Source organism: Hyaena hyaena, unplaced genomic scaffold (genome assembly GCF_003009895.1).
Source record: "Hyaena hyaena isolate Hyena2069 unplaced genomic scaffold, ASM300989v1 scaffold_182, whole genome shotgun sequence".
In the NCBI taxonomy this organism is placed as follows: domain Eukaryota; kingdom Metazoa; phylum Chordata; class Mammalia; order Carnivora; family Hyaenidae; genus Hyaena; species Hyaena hyaena.
The window spans coordinates 1,635,938-1,657,952 of record NW_024080814.1 but is presented as its reverse complement, the minus strand read 5'-3'; the positions used below and the strand labels follow the sequence as shown (position 1 = coordinate 1,657,952).

The 22,015-nt window shown below is 38.3% G+C and overlaps 1 protein-coding gene across 4 annotated transcripts in view; it reads right to left on the bottom strand.

Annotated features, from left to right (window-relative positions):
- The window catches only part of ITPR2 (inositol 1,4,5-trisphosphate receptor type 2), a 501,862-nt gene that overhangs the window by 312,602 nt on the left and 167,245 nt on the right, over positions 1-22,015 (bottom strand). For all 4 annotated transcript variants that reach the window (XM_039240789.1, XM_039240790.1, XM_039240791.1 and 1 more), the window contains exon 22: positions 1,520-1,713. In XM_039240789.1, the coding sequence (XP_039096720.1) occupies positions 1,520-1,713 (194 nt within the window). The remainder of the gene's footprint in view (positions 1-1,519; positions 1,714-22,015) is intronic.

Below are 22,015 nucleotides of genomic sequence, written 5' to 3'. Positions count from 1 at the left end.
AAGGACAAATATCATATGTTTGCACGTATAGGAGGATTAGGAGGAACTTGACGGAGGAACAAGCGGGAGAAGAAGGGCGGAAATGGTGGGGGAAAGGGAGAGAGGCAAACCATGAGAGACTCTTGAATGCTGACAAAAACTGAGGACTGATGGATGTGGGGGGGAGGGGGGGATGGGCATGGAGGAGGGCACTTTGGGGATGAGCACTGAGTGTTATGTAGAAACTAATTTGACAATAAACTATTTGTAAAAAAAAAAAAATTAAAAAAAAATAAAAATAAATAAAAAAAAAAAAAAAGAAATACACTGAAAGCCCCAAAGAGGCAGCAAAGAAAGGTCAGCCCTAATCTGCCCCACCGCAGTAGTATCTCCATCTCATCATTTTTGAGCTGTTGGAGAATGTTTTTCAAATGCTGATCGTCTGTAACTGGGGGCTAAAATGAGGTCACATATTTTACACGTGGTCCCGTGAGGAGGAGGATGTGAAGCTATGGGTTCATTAGGTCCACAGGGCAGGTGATCACTACCTTTCTCAGTTTAAGAACAGGAGACCTGAGTGATTTTTCAGGGGCACGAACACAGGGAAGGGAGGCCTGCCAATATTTCTCAGGATCCAGCCTTTGGAATTCCTGGATGAAATGTGAAGCCCTTTATGATTAGAAACCTAATTACTTTAAATAAAAATGTACAGACCCTTCCAGGACTCCTAACCCACTTCCGGTAGTTCAGTCTACATTAAATTATGAAGAAAGACTTAGTAAATTGTATCCAGAATCTTAATAGATCCTTGAAAACTGCAGGCTCCATTCTCCAAATCTGGAATAAATGCTACAATTAAAGTATCATAAAACTACTTTCCAAACTTAAAAAAATTGCTAAGAATTCACGGCTACAGTAATAGGGAATTTAGGCACTAAACCAAGGGGACTGAAATAATAATTTATCTCCTTTAAATTCATAGAGCTAGGTGTTAGACTATGTTAATTTTAAAAATGTATATTATTCCTAGCCTTGTGGAAACAAAAACACAAAGAGAGATAGTCACTTATATAAAACACAAAAACCAATTATTAACATTTTTGCTAATGATGAACAAAATTTTACATGAGTTTCTTGCTACAATGATAAATCTGGATACACAGAATTACATATCCAATTCAATTAAAAATAGAAATAGAGTTAGAATTCAATCTCAAGTGTGCCTGCTCAGAAATCCTTAAATGAAGGTAAAATGAAATCAGGGTTAATACTAAATGAGGTTTTAGTCAACCTCAAAGTTGGAAAGAGGTTTTGTCAACCTCAAAGCGCTCCACAATTGTTAGGTATCACCATTAATACATTTAATGGAAATGAACAAATGTAATTAATATGTTAAATAGTGTCATTAACTTAAAAGAAATAAATTAGATCAATAGCATTTCAGAATATTTCCACAGTGATTTGGAACAAAGTCTATAAGAAAGTTAAACCAAGAAGCTCAATTAGGCATTTGTCACTTCGCTCCCATTAGGCACCATACCTGTAAAATCTCAATAATCTTCAGTTTGGTGTCCATCACGGTCACGTCCTCAGGCTCTACAGGGCTCCCTTGCTTGCTGGGGTGGATGCTGGGCTGAACGTCAGGCACACTCATGGGGAAGATAGAGCCTCGGCTGAGTACCATCTGGGTCATCATCTCTCCCACCCCGTGGATGGTTCTCATGACATTGTTTCCTAGCACAAGAGAAGCCCTTAAGTCAACACACACAACAGCTGGGAAACAGGTGTAATATCCAGTTGGTCAAAACCAGACTGAAAACATGACAGGAAAAGTAATGGGATAAGAAAGAATAGCATCCACTGTTCTGGCTCTTTCCTTACAGACAAAGCCAAGGTCCTAGCAGACGCGTTTCAAAACAACAGATTTTAAAAATAAAAGTTTACTTTTCTCAGAAAACGCTTTCAAATGAGGTACCAAGGGTAAGTGGTGGTAGCTCTGATAACATCCAAGTCAGGTCCTCTGGGGACACAGTAAGTCCTCTCAACTGTGACACTGACAGGCTCTAACTTTTACAATAATGTGAAAGAACTCTACGATAATGAGTTACATGAAAACACATAAGTGGTGACTAGCATCCTAATCCCACCTTCACACCAAGGACCTCATAGCTTTGCTTTCATAATGCTTGTGAGGAGGATTGTTATAACTTCATTTTAAGAAAAAGAAAGTTTCATCTGGGGAAGAACCATGCATTTGCCAATGCACTTCCCATTCCTTCGTCCAATTTGAATAAAAATATCATTATTCAAAATCTACAAAAAAACAATTATGTTTGAGGTAATTACAATAACAAATTAGTGACAAACATGATCATTTTGGGGGCACCTGGGTGGCTCAGTCAGTTAAGCATCCGACTTTGGTTCAGGTCATGATCTGATCTCATGGTCTGTGGATTCAAGCCCTACATCGGGCTCTATGCTGACTGCTGGAAACCTGGAGCCTGCTTCAGATTCTGTGTCTCTCTCTCTCTCTGCCCCTCCCCAGCTTGCTGTCTCTCCCTCTGTCTCTCTGTCTCTCTCTCAATAATAAGCATTAAAAATTTTTATTTAATGCTGATGCATAGGAGCACATGTACCCCAATGTTCACAGCAGCACTCTCCACAATAGCTAAAACATGGAAAGAGCCTAAGTGTCCATCAACAGATGAATGGATCAAGAAGATGTGGTTTATCTATACTATGGAATACTACATGGCAATGAGAAACCATGAAATCTGGCCATGTGTAGCAACATGGATGGACCTTGAGGGTGTTATGCTGAGCGAAATAAGTCAGGCAGAGAAGGACAAATATCATATGTTTGCACGTATAGGAGGCTTAGGAGGAACTTGATGGAGGAACAAGGGGGAGAAGAAGGGCGGAAATGGTGGGGGAAAGGGAGAGAGGCAAACCATGAGAGACTCTTGAATGCTGACAAAAACTGAGGACTGATGGATGTGGGGGGGTGGGGGGAGGGGCATGGAGGAGGACACTTGTGGGGATGAGCACTGAGTGTTATGTGGAAACTAATTTGACAATAAACTATTTGTAAAAAAAAAAAATTTTTTTTTTATTTAAATGATCATTATCAAAAAGGCATCACCCTCTTTCTACATTTTCTGAGTTTGACTTCTCATTCATTTGTCCTCCAATAAAACTGCATGTATACTCATTCCTTCCACTGACCCCATGCAGCTATATCAAAGCACCCTCCTGACACTGCTCCAATTTATTTTCTCCAGGCTGACGGCAGTTTCTCACTTCTCAATTCCTACAACAGGCAGGAAGGATTCAAAAGAACAATTGTCTACTTTTCTTTTTTTTTCAGAATAGTGGTCTTTGCTTCCGGTATGTTCATGGAGCTTTGCCTCAGGCAAAGGCGTAAGAATCCAGCAAATAACTTTCCTTTCCCTAAGTGTCTCAGCATATACACCAAGAGAATGGGAAATGGAAATAAGATGGGATGAGATAAAACTCCCAGCTCTCACTGAAGAGTATAATCTGTCGGAATACCTAAAGGATCAAAATGCAAATGAAGAAAAGGAAAATATTTAAAGGATGACTCAAAAGTCTTGATGGTCTTGTGCAGACTAACTCACAATTATCGCCAAGCCACTAGTAATCACTATGAAAAGTGAAATCCTTTTTAAAACTTATTATCTTATCCATATATGAAATTAATGTATATAGAAAAGGGTGGTGCTCAAATAGTACAAGTATGAGGTGGCAAATAAGTAACATTTTTTTCTAGAGTGGCATTTTCCAGCAGAAATTAAGTTTGGTTTTCATTCTGAGAGTCTATAACCCTTTATTTGACTGCTGTTTGCATAAACCAAAAAGCGGGACAGGCAATAAGAAAAAATATACGGGAAAGGTAATTTCCAGGTTTGGACTAGACGGAGACCACGGATTTGAGAGAAGCCTATTTTCCACCAGAACAACCTCGAGGCAGAATGCTGCATTGTCTGCGGTACTCAAGCAATCACAGCAGTTGACGACTTCCAGCCACCCCCACTCGCCACCCCAGCGCACTGTTTGCCACGTGGATTGCAAGGATGCACATCTGATTGTTGGCAGTGGTTTTAGGCAACCAACGTTTAACCAGTACAATTTATCCGAATCTTGATTCGAGCATGTCTATGTGTTAGCCTCCAGGAGATGCTTTCTTACCACTAACACAGAACAGGCTCCTTTGTTATTCCCACTCCCTGATTCACACAGAAAACCTTGGCACCCACAGTGTCTGCACCTTATTTAGATTTGCATGGAAAATAATCATCTAATCCAAATGATTATTACACAGAACGTTAGCCCAGACAATTCTTTTCCCCCAAATATAGATCCTGTCACCAAGAAATTAAAATCTAGAGACCAGAACCATAATAATACATAACACATGTTGTCAATGACATGGACGGGTTCATTCCGGTTCTACCATATCCTTAGATGCCTGTGGCACGTGGTCACCACAAAACTCTGCTGACATCTCCATGTATGGCCAAGAGAGAGGTCCCAAGTTAAAAGATGCTATATTTTCTGGAGTTGCTTAGTGGGGATGAGAAGTGCTTAAATTGTGAACTATCACAGCTTGGAAAACTATAGTCAAATGCCACATAAATCACAGACGTACAGGGCTCCCGAGTACCCATTTTCCACAGAAAATTTCTGATTCTAGACTATTGAGATAAGTCGGCCATCAGTTTTCAATGCTGCCAAAGAAGAAACGTTACCGTTTTTCTTCTCAACCATAATTAGTTAATACTACTAAGAAGTTTTCAGTGGAAAAGCTACTTTATTATCACATAAATCCTGTGGACAAACTAACCCCTAAAAATCCAGGTTTTTATGTCCTTCATTTTAACCCAGCCAGAATTTGGATATATGTATAAAGGGTGTTGAGATGGTTTGAAAAAATGGAAGTCATCTTTGTTAAGCAAAATTAAGAAAGAAGGTGTTGCTTAGAAATAAAAGCAGATGAGGGTGCCTGGGTGGGGCAGTGGGTTAAGCTTCAGATTCTTGATTTAGGTGCAGGTCATGATATGGTTCATGAGATCGGCACTGACACCATGGAACCTGCTTGGGATTTTCTCTCTCCCTCTCTCACTGTATGCTTGCTCTCCCTATTTCTCTTTCTCTTTCTCTCTCTCAATAAATAAACATTTTTAAAAAAAGAAAGAAAAGCAGATAGATTTTTCAGGTTCTTTTATCATTGCATGGTTAATTTTACTAATCCTAATTCCCTCAAGAGAAAAACCTGAAAGTAAGAGAAGTATGCTAAATGCATACTGGGAATGGTGTCCGAGGGGGGTGGTGAACATACTGCTTGTTTCTTTGTTTATTTGATGGTCCTGATGAGTCAAGTTTCCGTTACCACTTCAGAAAGGAAAATGCAATACGAAATCTACATAACCCAAAAGCTGTGCTGACCATGATTTAATTTTACCTATTCAGAAGTCATGTTACCGCTGGTGAGCACTGCTGGCTCAACCATCATTGAGAGTTATGTGGATTTCTAGAAAGTATAAGAGATTTAACAGAATCTTACTTGATTGAAATCAACCTTATATCTATTGGTATTTTATTTACAATCATCTTTGTTATCTTTTCCTACTAGAAATACTATTCTCTTATAAATACCTAAGACTAGACATGATAATTTGAATTTTCTGGTTGTTTTGGTTCCAGATAGACATTTATGGAATCTTCTTGGCATTTATATGAGATAAACAAAATATCTGATTAGAAGAGTTCTGTCAAAAACTGTTCGTGGCCATTTAATTGCTCTGTGACTACTAAAGTCAGCTCAGTGTTTTATATATAATAAAAGCCAAAAATATGGATAACCCAAAAAAAACATTCTTACTTCACTGAAACATTTTTATAGTTGAATTTGAAAAACTGCATCTGCTGTTATAATAATTCATTTGAAATGGAATGATATTAAACCATAAAGACATGACTCAGGAAATCTTCCTGCTTTCCATCTCTGCTCAGCAGCTCCTTAGAAACCCTCTACTTGCTGGAAGACGCCTACACTTTAAAACAGGAGCAGTTTTCTATTTTGAACATTCTCTGGAGCAGTGCTTCCTCCCAGTGGCTGAGGGTCTGGTTATAAAAGGACTTTTCCACATGCAAAAAAAGCCAAAAACATTAACACAAGATGAACACAAGCATTAATTAAGTTAGGGATACAAGCAGAATAATGGGTACCATGGTACCAACCTGCATCAAACTCAATATCAAGAGTAACCCCCTAAGAAGACAATAGATAACCAGCATTCCCAGTTCAGATTAGATCAGGGTATTTTAGAGGGCTAGATATCCAGTCTCCATCAGGTTTTTAGGCTTTGGGCTGGGCCTGGTGGGAACGTACTTTTCCTATGCTTAGAGTTTTCTTAACCAGATGCTCCCTTAACTTGCTTTCTCACTCATTTATGATTTCTGGTACCATGTCACATCCTCAGCTAGACTTCTGGCCACCCTCTCTGAAGAAGGACTGCCATCATTCTGGGCCCACGCACCTGCTTCACATTTCAGTCTTGGGACATTATCACCATCTCACATCATATTTTATATTTGTTTACTGTATACTCCCCGCAAAAAAAACATAAGGTCCACGAAAACAAAAATTCTGCCTGGTTTACTGCTCTATCTCCAACCCCTGAAATAGTGCCTGACACACACCAGTCATTCAATCACTGTTTGCTAGATTAATGCACTAATAACAGAAAAAAAGATTTGATAAATGAGCTATTAAAAATGAGATTGACATTTTTACTTTAAATATTGGATCTTATTACATTAAAAATAGTCCATCTTTCATCAAGGTAAATTTTTGCTTGCTTTCCTTTATACTTTCCTAAATTTTCTAAATTTTTTCAAAAAAGTATATATAATTTCATGTTACTTAAACACTTTTCCACTCAAAAGAGAAGAAGTAATAAAATGGATACCAGTGAGATAAGGGAAATAATTAAATCTGCCCTTATCAAGGGCAAATCACATCCTATGTACTTTGTTGGGCCAGATATACCCTAGTAGGGTAGGGGTTTGGGGGACCCCTCCCACTTTACTCAAGCAGAAATTGGCCAAGCTTCAGGTAGAGGCCAGCCAGTACCAACATGCAGCTTTTTTCCCAATACCATAATGCTTTGCTAATAACCCATCACCTTACAAGTTTCCAAACACTTTATACTAGAACTCAGAAAACCTACCAAATGCAGAAAGCAAAGATTCTTTTTTTAATATTGTTGGTCTTTCTTTGAAGTAGGCTCAATGCCCAACATGGGGCTTGAATGTACCACCCTAAGATTGAGAGTCACATGCTCTACCGACTGAGCCATCCAGGCACCTCTAGAAAGCAAAGATTCTAATTAAAACTGTGCGCTGAAGATGTGGAATTATTATTAATCATATAATAAATTTGGTCACATTATCCTCAAGTGAATTTATTCAACCAGTTTTTATTATATATGATGGGCCACACACTACTCACAGCATTTTATTTTTATTGCACAATTTAATTTTAAGGGTAGCTCTTGTTCAGAAAGTATTTTTTGATGAATCTCTTTTAAAGTTTTTTTTTTGAGAGAGAGAGAGAGCACAAGCAGCGGAGGGGCAGAGAAAGGGGGAGACACAGAATCCTAATCAGGCTCCAGGTTCTAAGCTCACAGCACAGAGTCCAAAACAGGGCTTGACCTCATGAACCGTGAGATCATGACCTGAGCTGAACTCTGACTCTCAACCAACTGAGCCACCCAGGCACCCCAGAAAGTATTTATTAAATAAGCAATGTCGTTCATCTGGCTCTCCACTAGGGACATTGGGAGTGGAAGGACTTAGGAAAAATAGAACTGACAGCATGGCTAGGAAAATATACAACATATCCACAAAAACTTTAAGAACAAATACAAGGCAGATGAGAGAGTTAGAGTATGGCATGGGCAATATGAAAATTTCTTAGGGAAATTTTCCTTCATTTTTAAAAAATTTAATATTAAATACTTAATTTTTTAAATTACCTTAGGGGAGGAGAGTGAAGGGCAGCTTCACTGAAGAGATACAATTTTGAACGGGACTTTGAATAGAGTTGAAGATTTAGATTAGAGTAGTGTGATCTTTCTGAAATTATTTCACCATCCTATGTACACAATCTTAATCCTAATAAAATATGTTCCAAGTACTGTGAGAATAAGATTATATAACATGCAAAAAAGTCATGAAGAATAAAAAGTGTCATATAATTGTAAAATAGTAGCTCAAAATGAAAAGTTGAGGACATTTGTGTACTTTTGTTACATCTCTGAAAAACAGCCATTCTCCTTTGCATCATGTTCTATTACCATGGCCACCACTCTACTAATGAGTGTGTGGTTTCATCACATAATTATAGCTCATAATTCTTACACTATGGCATGACTGTCACACAATATCACCTCGGAAGAAGTCCTTCAGAGAAGTGGTATATAAAGAATACTCAGTGAACAAAATAGACAATGTGACACCTAATTTTCTCCATTCTAAATAAACACTCATTGAATATAGCATGTTGATAACCCATTTACAGATTTCTAGACCTTAGAATTAGAGCAAAGCAAAATCTATTGAAAATATGTTCCCAAAATATAGTAATGTATTTACCCATCTTTTTTTGAATATCAAGTTGACTGTTTAAACGAAAATTATTTCCCATCCCACCCACACCCTAAAGAAGTGTTATTCAAAGGATGAATTTAAAAAGCAACTCATACAAAACAGTGGTTGAGTTCTACATCCTACTTTGGATTTCATCACCGTCAAATACTGACAGAGTCATTTCAATATTCCAAACCTCAAGATTTTAATTTGCAAAACTGACTTTAATTCTTAACAGTCGGTAGTCCAAGCAATAAATGAATTTACACACTGTTTTACAAGTGAGACACAATTTAAAGACAATGAAACACACGGATCTTAAATGAAAGGTTTCAGCAGTTCTGCTGAAGGGCATACACCCATCCAAGCCACATGCCATCCAGATACCGAACATTCCCATTATGCCCAGAAGCTCCTTTGTGCCTTTCTCTGGTTCATGTCCTCTACCTTCCCCCACCACCATCAAGAGCAACCACTGTTCTGATTCATCACAGTACAGATACATTTAATAATAGGTATGATTTTAGCTAAATGATTGTAACCAAAGAGTATGAGTAAATCAATCATTGTTAAAGTACAGAAGGGTCTTTAGTTTCTTGCCTCTTTCCCATTGCCTTGACCTTTGACCAGATCTAAGCATCTCTGAAGTCAGAGATCACACGTTTCTTAAACGTAAAGGTAGCATGAAACAGGAAAGGATACCTGACACAGTAAATGATTCCATCAAATCCCCAAATCGACAGGTTGAAAACATATGCTAAAATAAAAATATAAAATGCCCTTTACTTAGATGCAAACAAAGCCAACTAAATTATATGATGGAAAAAATGTGATGTTGCAGAGCACAAATTGGAACTTGAGTTGTGTTCAAGTCCCAGGGGAATCTCTTCTGGTGTTATTATTACCCAAAACATCCATTTCATCTAGACTTCATCACAAAAGTCAAGTGTTCAGAATGAATGAGAAAATAACTGTCCTTGCCCTGTATGCCAGTCAGACCAGTGACCAGCGATAACTGAATCATAAGAGAAATAGTTAAAGAGACTGCAGGTGATGACACAGAGAGGAGCAGGTGCTCAGGAGACACCCGGGCCATCTTCAGATGCAGGGAGAACGGACATGTGGAAGCCATGTTCGATTTCAGCATGGCTCCCAGAACAAGTAGGACTGCTTGGTGGAAGTTAGATGGAGGTATATTTAGGAGAGTCTAACATACGAGAACTAATAACTGGAGCTCTTGGAAATAAAAGAGATTTGCCTTTTGCAGCAACAAAATCTTGGTCAGATGGTCAAGGAGATGACCACCTGCAATACGTGTTATATGAAAGTTTGAAGTTAGTATAGTGTTTAGGTGATTTCAACAGTCCTTTTATATGCAAACCTTCTATAAATTTATGTTTGGGTTCCAACAGTGCACCTTATTGTAGATCACTGGTGAGCTCTCTTCAGCAAGTATTGAGAGAATTGGCGAAGCCACCCCAGTGTATTAACACCTTGAGGCATCAGAAGTATATTTATAATTAGAGAAAGTGGTGGCAGTAGAGAGGAGGTGAGGCCAACGTGGTCCTCTTAGTCATTCTCCTTATTTGTGAGGGCATTCCTCGGTACTGATTCTGTCCTATTCACTCACTATGGGAATGTTAGTTGTCCAGAGACTTCAGAGTCACCTTTAGCTTAGGGAAAAAGAATAGATCCCACTGTGGATGGGGCTGCACCCACTGTGTGCCTTATACCTTTAGGAAACCAAAACCCAGAAAACCTACAGACAAATCCCACAGAAACACAGACAAACGCAGAATTGGAGACTTCTGCCTCTACTAAGTCCATTAATTATGAAGTTTAACAAAAATAATTTTATGCATTATAACTTTATGTGACTAACATCTGACTGAGAACCAAAAGGAAGCCCAGAGGTACTTCGTGACTTGCTGTGCTATGTAAATTATGCATGCATCATACCCATTAAGTCCTTCTGAAATTTATTAACTTTTATAGTTAGAAAGTGAATATTTCAATCATATTACTCTGTTAAGATGGTGCATCAGAGAGCACTGAAAAAGTATAACATTAATCACTAAAACCGCTAAAATAAAATTGCAGAAAGTATTTTAACATGAACTGGCATTTGTCATGTTCTCTCACATTCACCGGAAGTTTGAAAAGCCAAACTAGAAGTTCATAAGTAACAAAAGAAAAACAATCATTTATTTGGAATGTCATGGTCTACAAAATATTTTTAACATTCGAATACTTATATATTTATATAAAACATGTATTTTGCATGCATTCATCAAATGCATTTCACTCAATAGATATTTTTGAAAGCCTAGTACATATATAATAGTATATTATGCATGGTACAAGTCAGCTTATAGAACCAGAAATAGAATCTGTTTTCATAGTTTTTCCCCCCACTTTGCTTCTCTCAGTCAATAAATCTGAATTATGATAATTAGAGAATAATCCAAGTAGTAAATCTAAGAGTCATGAGCCTTTTATAAGTCTACTAGGAAAAGAAGACTTATAAAAAATAATTACAAAATGAATGAAAGATAGACACAAATACATATTTGGAATATCGGAATTTCTAAAATCCTTTGTCCTCCAAATGCATGCATATTTTATATAAGGCATGGCACTTACATACATTCATCCTAATGAGAATTGAGTTATCAAAGTATATATGAGATGTAGAAATGTATCTAAGAGGACAAAACTGTTTAGAATTACTGGGGAGACAGCAAGAGACAGAGCTAGAGACATCTGGTGCAGATTGTGAAGACCCTGGGCGCCAACTTAAGGAACTGAGTTATTCTCCAGAGATGATGAGAGTTAGTAAAAGGGCTAGAGTATGTGATTTTAGAAGGATCCTTACATTGGAATGTAGGGGGTAAAAAAGAGCCAAAAATGGAGTTAGGGAGACCAGTCAGAATTTAGTGCAGGGAATGAAGAGGAACATGGAGCTTCAAGAGAAATTTAAGTGGTAAAACTTTTAAGACTTGTGATTCAAACTATGTTTCAGAGACAAGCCAACCATTCATGAGGGGATGATTACTGGATCATAATCATCTGATTAAAGTTTAAAAAAGCTTTTTTGATCTGACCTGTAAAATCCCTTCGAGTGAAATCAAAACTCTTTAGTAAACACCTACTGTTTAGTACTAAACTTTCTTGGGAAACTTGGAAAAAGTAGAAAATAAAGTCCCTGCAGATGAAGAAGTCATCTAAGTAGAAAGTTGTATAATAATAGCAGAAAGAACATCAACTGTAGGACTATAGGGTTTTTTTAAAGAAGTAAAGAAAAAGAAAAGAAACCCGAATTCAGAATCTGGCTCAGCAAGCTACAAGCTGTATGATCCTAGGCAAAGTATTTATTTTTCTAAAACCCTATTTCCTGGACAAAACGGTGATCATGATACCTAATCGCTGGAGGGCAATAAGGATTAAAAGTAAAAGCACGAAAAAGATCTATAGATGTGCTAAGTGTTGAATATAAATAATAAATATCCCTTTATAGTAATCTTTTACCAATGTGTGGCCTGGCACATGGTAGAAACTCAGTATAAAGCAGACACATTACATAGTTATTCTCTACCAATTTTTAAACATGCATTTGATTTTTAAAAGGAACATGATCTCACATAGATCATGTGTTTGAAACTTTCTTGACATATATGGAGAGGATTAAGCCCAGGAGAAAAAGTCCTTTCAGGCTTTATTGATGACTAAGAGAAAACTGCACAGTTACACAGGCACTTTTTCTAAAACTTATAAAAGCTTAAAGCCGGGGGGGGGGCGGGGGGGAGTTGTGGGGAGTATAAGAGACATTGTACATTAAGCCAGAAAGAACTCAGAGCAGAAAGCCTTGGGGGAACCAGCCTCAGAATCAGAGTGTCACAGAAATCCTCCTTCATATCTGAAGAAGAGGATTCCAGAAAACTGGTTTCCCAGAACAGGTTTCTGATGCTGGTGATTCTGGGGCATTTAGAAGTAGGCAACTTCTAGAAATTTTTGTTTTCATATCAAGAATTTTGTTGTGCATTTAAATGCTTTAATGTTGTTTTTACTTTTATCCCTAGTCTCTATTTCCTATAAGAGCATAATCATTTTTATTTTCCTTGCAAATCTGTATATCCTATGAGATCCTAATCTTGACCTACAATTTTTCTAACAAGGTACTTTTCTGGAAGATACCTATGCTGGACGCTGTGATGGTCTTGCCCAGATCCCCTTTCAGGGATGAAGGCCAGTATACTGCCTCAGTTACTCGGTGGACAGCCCTCAGATGTCAGCCTTCTGTGGGGACTGACTAGTCTGAAGAGAGCCACCTCAAGCAAGGCCACACACCTATTCTAGGGCACCCCCACCCTCAGTCCAATAGAAGACAATTTTGAAAGGACCTCTCCCCTCACCCTAGAGGTTCCCACGAGGGTTGCATCACAATCGAATGTCTCACTTTGTCCAGTCCTGCTTCTCCCCCTTCCATTCCACTGGTGTTGATCCTACGATTAACTTAGTAAACCTTCACACTAATCTCTAGCTCAGGGTCTGCTTCCTGGGGAACATAACCAACAATGAGTAACTCCAGAGATTCAAGGACACTAGCGTCATTGTTGTTGCCATTGTTCTTTATTTGAAAATTAATGGAAGAATCTCAAGGCATTATGAGACCATGCTCATCTGACACAGTACGCACCCACACAAGGGATACAAGAAAAGCTAGCACTGTGAACAGGACTCCATGTCTCTGCCTCTTATTCAAGTCGAAGGGCTCCTTTACTAGAAGTACATGGTTCAGATGGAAAGAACGAGTAGGCAGAAGAGAACAGCATACAGGAAGTAGGTAGGTATGAGGAAAAAGATACACACTGGAGATAAGACAGATGTGTTTGAAGTAAAGGGACCTCACCAAAAGCAGAGATGAGGAAAGACAGGTCAAAGAATAAGACCATCCAAAGGAGAATCTGAAGAGGCAGAATGATATCAGAAAAAAATAAGTTCATAAATCAATGCAAGAGATTTTCAGATGACAAATGGTAACTGTGCTACCTTCCCCCTACAGGTAAACCTTGCTAACACTTCTGAGCACTGTGAACTCCCTCGCAACCTTAAATCCTTGATAGAGGCCTGGAAAGAACTCAATCAGATGAAAAATTAAAAGGGGGGATAGGGGAGAGGGGAAAGTGGGTGATGGGCATGGAGGAGGGCACTTGTTGGGATGCGTACTGGGTGTTGTATGGAAACCAATTCAACAATAAATTATATTTTAAAAAAAAAATAAAAAGTAAAAGATGAAGGAACACTTGAAAGAGTCCTTACAATGAAAGCCGCCTTGTACCTCAGGGACTTGTTCTGTTATGGTCTTTGTACTAAACCTCATTTCTCTTCACTCTCATCCCCCACCTCCCCAATATACATCCCCAGCCTCACCTGCACCCAGATAAGTCCTTCCTTAACTTGCATACTTGGTTTTTTTGTGTGTGATATACTCAAAACTTAAAGTGAACAAAGGCTTCTGGTTTCAAGGCATTCTAGCTGTGTCTTTACAAAGAGCAATCACAGCTATTAACCAGGAGATACGCTTCATGGATATTGGCTAACAGGAGTGTTTCGCAACACACTTTAAAAAGACACCATTCAGTGAGTGAATGAGAGTTACCTACTAATCTTCAAAGAATCACAGTTTTGAACTGAAAGAGACCATAAAGATCACAGTTAGACAAATCTAATTTTATAAAGGAAGAAACTATTTTCTGGCAGATATTTTGCCTGCAATATTCTCTTCCTTTCCCACCCATATCACAATATTAAAAAATGTTTCTGTTCCACCTCCCGTCTCAATTTCCCTCCTTTTTAACAGCAACTATGCTGCCAGGAAAAGCATTTCAAGGCGGATCATGTAAAGTCCCTGCCGAGACAAAGCAAAAGTTAAACTGAAGAAAAAGCTGGTTCTTTGCCACTAGGTGGAGAGTTAACTTGCCCTTACTCTCTTCCCCAAATCTCCCGGGGCAACAGGGTGGCCCCAGACAGACAGACAGACATCCAAAGCGCTTCTTACAGCCTGCCTGTCTTATTTCTTCCCTACCCTGGGTTGGGCCCACAGGGCTATAAGCCACCCAGTGGAGCGCTCCAACCCTTTTAGGGACGAAAGACAATTTCAGGACATTGTGGTTATCTGTTTCTTATTCTCTAAAGCCAAAGGCACTTTAGCTCCAAGCCTGAAGCCTCCAAAGAAAGGAAATCCTAAGAGTAAATGGAATTCTCCATTTGACTTTTTCAGTGATTTCCCATTTTCAACATTATAACACATGTGCCAAAAAAAAACAAAAAAAAAAGATGATCTGGTTATTGATTAGGGACTGGCCCACATTTCAAGGCTTGACCATGGAAACTGCCAAGAATTTGAAGTTGTGAAAAAGCAAAATGACAGAAGATTAAAAGAAACTGTTCAGCTCTGATTTGGTCTTTTGGCACTTTTCTGCTATATCACCTTTTTGAACTGTGGTGAGTTCAAGGGCGGGGAGACACTGTGAAAAGAAATGATAGTGGTGACCTGGACACCCTAACTAGGCCTGCACCATACTCCATGGATAAGACTTCCTTGCTCCCTGCTGGAGGTTTAAATTTGAACCCTGGTTCCATTCAAACAACAAACAGATAAGTGGAAGGATATTGACTGGATCACTGAATACTGAGTTAGACCCAAGCCATCTCCAGACTGTGTCACATTCTACACCCTGTTCAAATGGAGATGAGGCTTACCCTCACTACTCAGAGTTAGCATGTAATGTTGTTCATTAGAAGAATGGAAGTCGTATTCTTATTTCCTCCCAAATTTAATAACTCTCTAGTGTAGGAGAATATACCCACCCTGCTATAAAAAGTGGTCTTAATAAACAGTACTATCAATCCTTGGGGTATACATCCTTCAGCAAGCATAAAGAAAAATAAAAAGTATAATTAAAAAAAATTTTTTAACATTTATTTATGAGAGAAAGAGACAGAGCATGAATGGGGGAGGGACAGAGGGGGGAGACACAGAATCCGAAGCAGGCTCCAGGCTCTGAGCCATCGCAACAGAGCCCAACGGGGGGCTTGAACCCACAAAGAGTGAGATCATGATCTGAGCCAAAGTCAGATGCCCAACCAACTGAGCCACCCAGGCACCCCAGAAAGTATAATTTTTTAAATAGAATGTACTTTCAAAAGTGTATTGAAAATATCTGACTTATCAGCCAGCATATGCACTTGCTTTTAACTTCTATACATGACCAAGAAGAGCACTCCTTGACACAATCCTTCCACCCAGAAGATCAATTACACAGAATGGTGCCTGTGCATTTTAAATCACCGAGAGCAAATGATAGGTATTAGGCAAAGCAAACTGACTCAACAACACAGCCTGCTGGGAGCGGATACATTTGTTTGAAAACAGTATTTGTTTTCTTAAGTAAGTACATAGCCAATGAACGGAATTGGATTGATGGCTCTGAAGGTTAGGATCTTCTATTCACGACATCCCAGGCCAGGCCAGTGCCCGCTCCCAGGGCCTCCATGTGAGTAGGCCTGCCTAATTTTCAGAGCAGGCCACCTCTAGGGCACAAAAATGAAAAGTTGCTTCTGAGCCTAGCCATTTCTGCCCAGCGTACCAACTGAAAGCCACCGTGTCGTTGAGCAGTCACAGCTTGGGAGCCGGATTCAGACCCTCAGCCAACTCTAGCAGGAGGACAGCTCACAGCGGCACAGAGGTGGGCTGTGGACCCCAAAGAGGATGCCACTTTCCAAGCCAGCCATCCCCATCACCTCAAACACTAATTACTGACATCTAAACCTACAGGATTTCCAGGGAAAAAAAAAAAAAAAAAGAATACTGTCCCCAGTGTGTGCACACCTTCCTTAAGTCAGGTGCCACTTAGGCCGGCAGGAAATGTAACTCCAGGAACTGAAAGCCCTTTTCTGCTGGAAACGCCTCTTCTTCCGCTCCCCTGGGTCTGACCTGCCAAACAGCTACCAAACACATTTCTCTGAATGTCCAACCCCAACTGTGCTGGAGCAGAATTAGTAAGTCATAAGTAGATCAGAAGGATAAAAAAAGACCTGGTTCTTCTATTGCACAAAATTTTCCAGACATGGTATGAGAAAAGAAAACTATTAGCACTTACTTAAAGGAACTGGTTCATCTAGCAACAATGCTTATAAAATTACTTCCTGTTTTTAAAAAAAATCTTGCTTTGCAAATGACTTCCAATTGGATAAGGTTTCACTGAAATAGGAAAATATAATCCAGATCATTTAAATATAAAAGAGCCAAGATGATGATACACTGAGTATTGTAATGTGGCCACAATGCTATGGCTCTCATGAGATGTCCTGCAAACTAACAGGTCTCTTTTCCCCCACAGGTGCTTTCTGTAATCTGGGATTTCCTCTCTGGCATCAACCTCTGTCTCATCTTGTACCACAGGAATTTTTCCCAGGCCTGAAAATCCTGTCTCCACATTTGGAGATTCCAGAAATGTGTTCTCTCTTGCTTCTTTTGTTAAGAATTTATAGAGTCTAACATAACGTTTGTTAGGAATTTATAGTCTAATAGAAGTCAGCTATAATAACACACCTCCTGGTAGACATGCGAGATAATGCTTTAAGTTTCAAGTGTCATCTTAAATACAATAAATCATTTTCCTACTTGGCTAATTATTTAAGTCTTTAACTTTTTGTTTTTAAACACTTTCACATTTGTGGGAAGAATTGCCAAGAATAATACAAAGAACTCCTATAACATCTTCTGCCTAGTTTCATGAGATTCACAAACTCAGCCATATTTGCATCCTCTTCCACCCTCTCTCTCTCTCTTTACACATATCTTTTTTTTTATATTGTTTAATGTTTATTTATTTTTGACAGAGAGAGATAGGGCATGGGCAGAGGAGGGGCAGAGAGAGAGGGAGATACAGAATCTGAAGATGGCTCCAGGCTCCGTGCTATCAGCACAGAGCCTGACACGGGGCTCGAACTCACAAGCTGTGAGATCATTAGCCAAAGTCAGACACTTAACCAACTGAGCCACCCAGGCACCCTTCTCTTTACACATATCTTACAGATTCTTCCTACACTCTTTAAGAGTTAGCTCCACATACCATAACCTTTTTATTCTCATTTCTTGACCTGTATTTGGTAAAAGCAAGTGCATCATCTTATATAACCAATGTAGATTATAAAATTCAGGAAACCTGATCCACTGCTACAGCCTAATATACAATTCGGATTCAAATTTCACCAATTGTGACAATAATATCTTCTGTAAATGACAGTTTTTCTGATCCAGAATCACATATTGTATCTAGTTGTCATGTCTCTTTAATCTCTGGTTAATCTGGAACAGTTTCTTAGCCTTTCTTTATCTTCCATGACATGGACATTTTGAAAGGCCCAAGCCAATTGTTCCATAGAATATCTCACAATTTGTACTTGTCTAATAATTCTTCATGATTAGTTGGAGATTCTGAATTTCTGTCAGGGACACTTATGAGGTGATGCTATGTCCTTCTTAGTGCATCACGTCTAGAGGCACGTGACATTGCTTTGTCCCAATTTCCTTTCATTTTAAACTCTGTATTTTGTTTATTAACCTTAAAAAATATCCATATTTATAAGATCCCATACAAAGTATTCACTTTAAAATATTTTTATGAACCAAAGTTTTAACCTCAGTAACAATTGTTCTAAAATATTAGCTCTCTGAACTAATAAATAATCAAGTGGTACAAACAATAGGAAAACTACTTTCTTATGCTTTAACTCTTGGCAATGCTGCTGACTTACTAGCACACCTTGGTCAAGTTAATTGATCTCCCTGAATATGCTTTTCTATGTTGGTACTTTAAAATAAAACCTTCTAAAAAGCTAATAATGCAAGTTAACCCAAAATAAATGTTGAACATTAGTAAAAGCAAGAATGATTCCTTGGGAAGGATTTCTAGAGTTTAGTGGAAGGAAGAAAGCTCAGCATAACAACATCTCTCAGAGGCATCATCTATAATTCAATTATACCGTGATCAAATCATGCTTAACAACAAATTATGTTTTCTCACATTTTCCATTAGGTACCCAATCATAGGAATGTATAAAAAATAATTTACCCTCTGATTTGCAGGTATCAGGAGAAGGGATCTTGAAACTATGGTCCTTAAATTCAAGGTAACGTCAATACACCAAAAACTAGGACAACAGAATTCTTGGGCATTTACTACTAAAAGGATAAGCACATTCTTTCAGATTTCAAAAACCTAGCCAAAATCCACAAACTCCTTTCCACAAATTAGGAAAATGTATTTCCCCAAATGAAGAGATACTATTCTACTTGACATATCAGTCTCAAAGGGAAGAAACCTCTGAGTCTTGGTTGATGCAGTACATAACAGAGATATTTCTCATCAGTACAATGTGAACTTTCTTAGAGAATTATAATTGGCTCATAAAAACTATCGTAAATCTATTTTAATACTGGAGTAAAATTGTGGTGTTTCATATTTTAATAATGGAGTAAAATAGTGTGTGTCATTGTTAAGCAGGAATCACAGTACATGCGAGGTAATCCATGTAAAATTAGTATGTAGAGTACTCAATGAATATTAGCTACCTAGAAAGTATGTTTAGATAAGCCAACAAATAATTAAAATGTTCTAGTGTTACCTTATACTTGGCTTCCAAGATATCACATTCTCTTGGTGTTCTTTATTCACTGGCTCTGCCCCAGTCTCTCTTGCTGACACTTCCTCTATCTCATGGCTCAATGTTGGAGGGTCCCAGGAGTCAATCTTTAGATCTCATTTCCTCCAAATCAATAATCACTCTGTACATGATCTTATTCAGTCTGATATTTTGAATGTTTTCTATGCATTAATTCTCATTTACATTTCCTACCCCGACATTACCCTAAAGGTTCATTCATATATCCAGCTCTCAACATAACCTCTCTTCTTGGATGCCCAATAAGAATTTCAAACCTAACGTGCCCAAATAGAAACACTGATGTTCCCTCCAACCCCCTCATCCACCAGTCCTCCCCACCTCCATAACAGTACCGCATTCACCCAAATGTTGATTCAAACCTAGGAATAATCTCTGTCTTTCTCATTCCGCTTCTAACTCCTATCAGTTAAGACTGTAAAATTCCCAATTCATCCACTTCTCCTCTCATCAACCACTACTGCAGTTCATCACAGTTACCCAGTTCCCCGACAGCCTCCTACTATGGTCTTCCTACCACTAGGCCCACATCGATATTCTCTGTTCTCTACCTGGCAGCCAAAATTATCAGATCATATCAATTCCTCCTCAAATCCCTCCGAAAAATGCCCATCAGACTCAGAACAAAATTCAGACTCATAGGTCTGCAAGGCTCAATAATCTAGGCTTCTCCAACTTTCTCTCCTACTATTCTCCCCCTTCTCATTTTACCTCAGCCAAAATGGCCTTCCTGCCACTCCTCCCACATGTCAAGCGTATTCTGCCTCAGGGCTGGCTTCCATGACATACATGGGTCTCTGCTTAAATGTCAGAGGTCGTTCAGCCCATTCTGCTATCCTTGCTATTACTCCATCCATATTGGCCTACTTTACTTTTCGTCACAACATTATTTGATATAACAGTGTATAGTCATTTGTTTATTATCTGTTTCCCCCAGTAGAGAGAATGGAGTGACTCTGCCTCGGTATTTACTAATTGTCTGTCCTCCTTGTGGCTAAGGACTTTAACTTCCTTATTTCCAGTATGTAGAACACTGTCTGGCAGACAATAGTAACTCAATAAATTCCTGTTGAAAAAATTAATCAATGGTTCTCAGATTGCTGAAAGAATGATTAAGATATCCAAAGACAGTGGAGTCCATAAGAAAATATGAGAATTAGAAATAATTTTAAAAAGTAAAAAATGCATCTTAGGGGCAGCTGGGTAGTTCAGCTGGTTAGGAATCTGACTCTTGATTTCAGCTCAGGTCATGATCTCATGGTTTGTGGGTTCTGGCCCTACGCTGGGCTCTGCACTGACAATGCAGAGCCTGCCTGGAATTCATTCTCTCTCTCTCTCTCTCTCTCTCTCTCTCAAAATAAATAAATAAACATTAAAAAAAGTGTCTTACAGGGTAGACCTGGATATAACAGTAGAAAGTGCAAATAAGATATTATCAAATTTTGAACGAAGAAAAATACTTTACAGTAATACTCTGAAAGCAGACTGTAAACACTAAAATCAATAGTCAAGATCAATTTCAAACTTTTTAAAGAATAGTTAGGTTCAGAGTAAACTAGAGATTATAAAAGCATCACACCAAGAAGCATCTTTAACACAACATCTCAACTCCTATGTACCCTCTGGGACTGTTAAGAAGAGCCTCTCACTGGTGAGATTCAGATAACAGAAATAGGATAGACCACCAGCATGTCCCTGCTCTTTGGTTTACCGTTGCTGTTCTTGGCTTTTCCTTTGCTTTCATTCAGATATTGTTCATAGACTTTTATTTTTGTAAAATTTTAAGTTTATATAAAAGATGCAAAAATAGAACAGAACATATATACATTCTCATTTTTTTCTCCATTTGTTTTCATAGTGTCTCCCCCACACACCACAACTCTCTGAATATATACTATATATAATAGTTTTATCATGCTATGTCTTAGAGATCACCATTCTGGACAATTTCACCATGTAGGATTTAGGTTATCTTATTTACATAATCTTCTCTTGGACTGTAATTTTAAATATAAGTTCTGTTCCATGGTTTTATTTTTATTCTTAAAAAGAGCTCCAATTATTCATATGATAGCTCTTCTTTGCCTTTCTTCCATTTCAACCACTTTCTCTCTCACTTTTTACTTGTTTCTCTGTATCACTGACATTCTCCTCACTGTTTTCCTGCGTTTCTTCAATATTACACTTTCATTCAAATCTACTTTTTTGATAATATAGTCTGTATTTCTAAAAAAAAAATAAAGTCTACATTTTATTCTATTTCTTTCCTGAATCCAATAAACTGTCATTTCATTTCCTCCTAGTATTTTGGTGTAACTTTAGTTTTTGACTCTATGATTCAAGGTGTTTTTCACATCCTAATGTTTGTTTGAAGATATTTATTTCACTTTGGTGTCTTGTGTTACAATTTTTTTCTCTTTTATGATTGTTTTTCAGAGAAGAATTTCCATCAACTGAAAGGTTTTGATTCTTTATTCTATTTTGATCTTACAATAGTTTCATATAGAGGAGGACCAATTTCATATCTGCATTTCTTGGACAAGGCTGACAATGTGAGCTGGTTCATGTAATCTTTAGTTCAAGAACACCCTCTCCTGTCAGAGCGGTGAAGTGC